The 6147-nt window shown below is 36.7% G+C and overlaps 1 protein-coding gene across 1 annotated transcript in view; it reads right to left on the bottom strand.

The window, feature by feature from the left end:
* FRY (furry homolog (Drosophila)) overlaps nucleotides 1-6147 on the bottom strand; it is a gene marked incomplete at its 3' end in the record, with an annotated part of 113952 nt that overhangs the window by 94491 nt on the left and 13314 nt on the right. The window contains exons 4-8 of the mRNA XM_009869257.1: nucleotides 5998-6137; nucleotides 3953-4043; nucleotides 3456-3535; nucleotides 3258-3338; nucleotides 1545-1713 (exon numbers count right to left, since the gene is read on the bottom strand). Coding sequence (XP_009867559.1) covers nucleotides 1545-1713; nucleotides 3258-3338; nucleotides 3456-3535; nucleotides 3953-4043; nucleotides 5998-6137 — 561 coding nt within the window. The remainder of the gene's footprint in view (nucleotides 1-1544; nucleotides 1714-3257; nucleotides 3339-3455; nucleotides 3536-3952; nucleotides 4044-5997; nucleotides 6138-6147) is intronic.

Consider the following 6147-nt stretch of genomic DNA (forward strand, 5'->3'; position numbering starts at 1 on the left):
GGCCCCTGTGCAAAGGCAGGAACCCTCCTGAGCTGCTTCTGCACTCCGTGGTAGAGGACAGCTTCTTCCAGAGCTCCCTCCCGAGACAAGCTCACCCTTTGAATGTGTCTCTCTCTACTAGCGCAGAGCGGGAGTGACAGCACGTAGATACTCAAACAAACATAATAATCACCCAAAGGACTGATCCGTATTTTGCCAAATTGTTTTTCCTACATATTCGGTGCATCTTATGATGCATTGTGGTATATGTAAGAATTAACCTCGTGCTGAGATACTGTATTCAGGGAATGTAGACAGAATTTGCACCCAAATTTTGAGTTCTGCTATATGGGACCTTTACCACTGATCACAACAGTACTGCTGTGCCATAAAGCTGTGCCTCATATTAGTCCTGCAGTGAACACACACTACCATGATATCTTGCCAGCTCTGAATAACTTACATTAATTCAACATGTAAGATGTGTTCATATAAGGAAGCATAAGGTACAAGAAAAATGAGCTATTTCAGTGTTGTTAAATATGTTTTAAATATGTTGTTAAATATGGTTTAAAACACATTACAAAACTGAAAAAGAATGAGTTTCCTGTTCAGGATTTGGAAGAGAAATGACTCTTTGTGTCTGTACACCTATGTTTTTCTACTCCAATGTCAAATCCTTACTTGTGGGCATCTAATACTGATTTTTTACTCCATTAACACCATCAATAAGCTGATCTTTACAGGGAGGTGTATATAAAACACATATTTTACTGGATGGGTGGCGACAAATCATGTAGCCATGAGGGTGATCCCAAGAGATAACAGAGGAATAAAAAAGTCAAGCTAAAGAAAGTTGCTGATGGGAATAGAGTCCACTGTACATTACCAGCAAGAATGTGGACTTTTAAAATGCTTCAACATAAAACATTTTATTTCCTTAATCTCTTAACGTATTCTAATATTAATCTATCTTCTTAATCTATTAATTTAAAGCAATCATGACAGTCAAAACTATGCTCTGTTCTAGTGGCTCTCCAAGTGGGTGGGTACAGAATATACCCTACAGGAAGGGGGGTGAAGGTGTGGTGGAAGGAGAAAAGACATCCAAGGGAAATTCCATCCAGATTTTGCCATAATTCTTTGTCTTTTCCTCTCTGTTTTTCTCATCAGAAGTTCCTCTCCTCTCTGGCAACTTTGTCAATGATGGAAGATTCACTCTGGAGGCAGTGAGCAGCTAGGGAGATGTAGGTAGGCAGGAACACAGGGCAAGGAACAGCTGTGGGAAGGCAAGGCAGAAGGTCTGGGGTCTACAGAATAAAAACTTTTTGTTGAGGGGCAAGATGCAGAGACTAGAGATATAGGCCTGATGAAAAGTTGGTACGGGATGACATAATCCAGAGATTGGAGACTGCAGCACTGAGGTTCAGAAGCAGCAGAAAGCAGCTACACATACATTATGTGGGAATGACACATGGAAAATCTCTGGGAGTATTACAGGAAAGATGAAAGGGAGCCCGTTCTAAAAGGTCTGGGAACTGCAGTTATATACTTAAGAATTTTACCTGCATAAACTGGAGAGAAGCTTCAAAGTCCTCTACAGGATACATCTTAATGCGAAAGAATTTCATTCCCATTATAAGACTGATAATGCTTTGAACCACATATGGGCTTTGTTCTTTATGCCGTAACTCTTTTAACTCTGCCATAAATTTCTTCTTTACAGCAGGAAATCTATGAATTCACATTGGTTAGTTACAAAAAAGTACACATTAATATTTAAAATGTATTGTAAGGTATATAAATGGAGAAAAACTTAAAGAACATTCAACTTCAGTTGCAAAATATCACTTCAGTCCATGCATGAACAGATTTCTTTCTGTTTAGTTTTCTTTCTCCTCTGACAAACTCAGAAAATAAAGCTTACAGCCTGACCTAAGTGCCTTTAGATAACCACATCTTTCAAACTATTTTCCCATGCCGTTCTTTTACATATGAGCTAACAATATCATTAGAAAAACCTCCTCATCTGTTTTTCAAAAATCCAAGATGAAAGATAGTTTTCTACTTGAAAGATAACCACGAAAATATTCAGATAGACTGTTCCTGCCTTCAACCTTTTTTTCTAATAGCCATTACAGTAACACTTAAGCATTAACTACAACAAGTGGGGATGGAGGGGGTCTGTGAACACTTTTCATCTCGCCCATGAATCTACTGGAGGTGTACTCTGAGACACACCATTCATAATAACATATAGGAAGATCATCCAACAGGTCCTCCTCTTCTTTTTGAGACAAAATGAAAAGATTGTCATTTTCATAGGCAAGTGTAGCACACCTCTGACAGAGAACAACGGAGAGCTGAAAGAAACAGGTTTTCAGGAAGTAGCTTGGTGGTAGGAACATCTTAGCAACGCCCTTCAGAAATCAAGAAGAAAAGTAGTATTTATGAGAAAAGGTATATTTTATCTTTGACAGTCAACTCTAAGCTTTGGATCCAGAAGTCACTTCCCCTTTCGCCTTTGACCCAGCCAGTTTAGAAGTCCAGGTAAGGCCTTAGCTGGGTTCTGAAAAAAATTAAATGATTTCCAGCCAAATTGTTTGGGCTAAAGCTAAGCTGATCTGTTCTGTAGAGCAGATTCAGTCTCAGCAACATCGAGATGTCAGGAGATGGATATCACTGTATTGGGACAGTAAATTTCACCCTCTTCTTAGCTTGTGGTGTAGGCATATGATCAGATGTTATATTTGGTATATGGACTTCTGAATCTGCTTGCTTCCAGGTTCAAAATTTAAGATCTGATCCACAAAGTGGTTTATGTCATGTCCTCTAAGAAGTGCAGCGTGAAGTATTCAGAAACAGTTGCATTAAGTTCTGAACTGAAATAACTGCAAAACACAGTTAAAAATGTTGCTGTGTTGGAGCATAGGCATTTTTGGGTTTGCCCAGCTAGAGAAAAAAAGAGCATATAGAAAAAAAGTTAATTAAAATAGCTCTTTTAAGCCCTTTGGGCATTCTGCACATGTCATTGCTGAGATAAGAAAAGTAATGCTGCTGTAGCAGAGTTGAATACATTCAGTATCACTGGACTAGATTCAGGAAGCTTCCCCAGAGTTCTATGCTCTAAATCACATGGATGAATAGAGGGCCAATGAGCTGAAATGATTTATTCCTACATTGTCTTTTAAGAAAGTGAGAAAATTGGAATATTCACACATTAAACAAGTAGAATTTCTCAGATTTATGTGGGAAATAAGATATTCAATTTTGCTTACTTTGCTTGAGCTAGAACACCTATTACTTCTGCATACAAATCTGCAACAATATGCATATTTCCAGTGTTAGGACCAAGGTACCTAGCAAGAGACAAGAAAGAATTCTTCACTGAGAAAGCATACTGCTAAAGGCACTACTAATAAAAAATTAAGAAAGTAACTTTTTTCATAGAATTTCTGTATGAAAAACAGCCTTACCCTTCTTTATACTTAAAGTGCTTGAAAGCCAAGTTAATAACATCATGTACCAAACTGTCTATTACAGGATGAAGTGGAATCTAAAAACATAGAATAAAACAGAACAAGTACACATATATTACACTTCAAGATGCAAACCTTAGTGCTAGAATTACTCATGGGTATCTTCCATACAGAAATATGGTATCAGCTGAAATAGCATCTAAATAACAAAACAACTGAAATGAGCCAGTCTTTTGAAGTTTATTTAGCATTGAAGAGAAAAACTTTAGCTCCAAAGACTTGGCAAAGTGAAGTCTGTAAGAGCACAGAATACTATGTATCCTACAGCTTACACCTACAGGTGCAAGAAAGACAGCAATGAACAAACATGGAGAATGTATCTCATTTTTTTACTAGACTCTTAAAGATGGAAGTAGAAAGAGGAATTCCAAAATTCAGTTGTACTGGTACATTCCATCATGCACTAGTTAATGGATAGTTTAAGAACTCCATACCTGTTTCAGAACTTCTATTAGTACTAAAGAAAAAATAAAATCAATAGCCAGATCTCTTCTCTCCATTAAATAGTCCCTCTGCTGTTCATCACTGCAAAATCAAACCAGGAAACACAACATTTAGGAGATGCATCATAATTTATACTATATGCGTTCTTCAGTTACACAAATACAGGTAACAGGGGATTGTGCTCTACTTTTTGAACTGCAGTCGCGCATTTCAGAAAGTAATGCACTGATGGGCTCTTAAAATCTGAGACAAATAGACCAAATCTAACTTGTTACTTTCTCAGTCTTTCAAATTTTCAAATATCGCTCTCCATTTCCTCCCTCTATTCCAATTTAAGATCAACACAAAACTTTTTCAAGGAAAAACAAGGAAATATTTAGATTCTGTATTCTAACAAATTGATTTCATTTCAATTTCCTTGCTGATGGCACTATTTAGACAGCTCTAAACTACACTTTGGAAGCAAACATAGTGACTTATTTTGTGCTACCAAACTCATATTTAGAATTCTGAAGGATATTGAAAAATACCTTGAAAGTACCAATGGAGAATCCATAAACAAACTACATTCTCTTTTTAAAACTACTCGAGTGTTACTTTTTTAACTTTTGAATGACTTGTCAAACGTTCAAACGCATTCCTTGTGCAGAACAACACCGAGGAATAACAGTCTAATGTGAGCAGCTTGCAATACAAAGACAAAGAATAGCCTCTGGGAATCATCTGATCACAGTTTCAAAGTGTAATGAAAATATAACATGAAATATACAGTACTTTTCATAAAATTATAAATTAAAGGGATATTTCTGCAGTCCATTTGAAGCAGCTACCACTGATTTCAGTGAGATTTTTGTTTGCATAAATTCATCACAATTCTTATGAACATCAAGAGCTTTAGTAATTTCAGTTTTACTTATGTGCTTATAATAAAAGTTGCATTTAAGAAATCTGCTCGATGAGTGATGAAATAAATAATTTGCATATTGGTTTTCTTGGTTTCTCATCAGCTGCAGCAAGGACAGGTTATATGTTCTTTCTGTAACACTATCAATTGACAGAGTCGCCTTGGTTCACTGCTAAGCTGACTTTAAACTCGACTTTGGGTGGAGTTCCTGAAGAGACCTATTTATGAGCAGCTGGCCCTGTAACAAGTTGAGAGAAAGAGGGACTTCCAGGCAAGGATTCATCTCATCCAAAAGCAGACATCAAACTGATGAATCATGCCTTCATACTGCTTTCTTCTGCTGACATGAAAAGTCTGATTCAGGTTCACCTTGATATCTAAAACTAGCTCCTACCCTTTGTTCCAGTAGCGATTGCCTTCACTAGTTACCGGATTGTAATGTAATCCTAATGTGAAGAATTGTCTATGCATTTCCAAACACTAGCTCTGCCACTGTTGATTCTCCTGATGCTTCATTAAAGTATGTAAATGTAGTACCAAAATACTAATAAAACCCGTATGTTTAAAGAATATACCTATACCAAACAGTCAGACCTCAGTACAAACCAAGATCAATCTGTTGCCTTATCACTGCGGAACTACTGATAGCAAAAGAGATCAATATGTTTGTTTTGAGGTCTTTATTTTTGTTTGCTTGTTTATTTTAAGAGCTAAGTCAATGTTGCTATTGCTCTGACCAATTCACAATTTTTTGGACTGAGGATAGGTGTACGTGAAATTTCTATGACTAAGCAGAACACTGTATAAAAAAAAATTCTTCAAGTGTCACAGAATTATTGCCTGCTCCCAGGAATAAAGAAGACAGACACAGTTTATACAAACCCCTATTTAAATTAAATTACAGTATACAAAACTGCAGTAAAAACCAGTGTTTGAACTATCAGGAGCAAAACTTTAAAGACACAGTTACTCCATGCATCTAGAAGCTGAGAGAAGAGGTCCTGGAACAAGCAGAAAAAGATGACAACAATTTTCAAGCAACAGTAACCTTACAAAAGCTGGCGGGCAAAATGTAATACATCGTATCTTAGAATCTGTCAACAATATATGTATGAGTATTCAAAATCATACCTTTTGGATTTAGTACTTGTTCTTGGTCTGTACTCATGAGATTCATCTTCTATGCCATTCTGTCTTTTATACCAATCAAACAAAGTGCGCAGGATAGATGGCAGACAATATTCTGAAAGTGAGCTCATTGAGCTTATTACCTGTAGGGAA

The sequence above is a fragment of the Apaloderma vittatum genome, unplaced genomic scaffold, assembly GCF_000703405.1.
Source record: "Apaloderma vittatum isolate BGI_N311 unplaced genomic scaffold, ASM70340v1 scaffold16435, whole genome shotgun sequence".
Lineage (NCBI taxonomy): Eukaryota > Metazoa > Chordata > Aves > Trogoniformes > Trogonidae > Apaloderma > Apaloderma vittatum.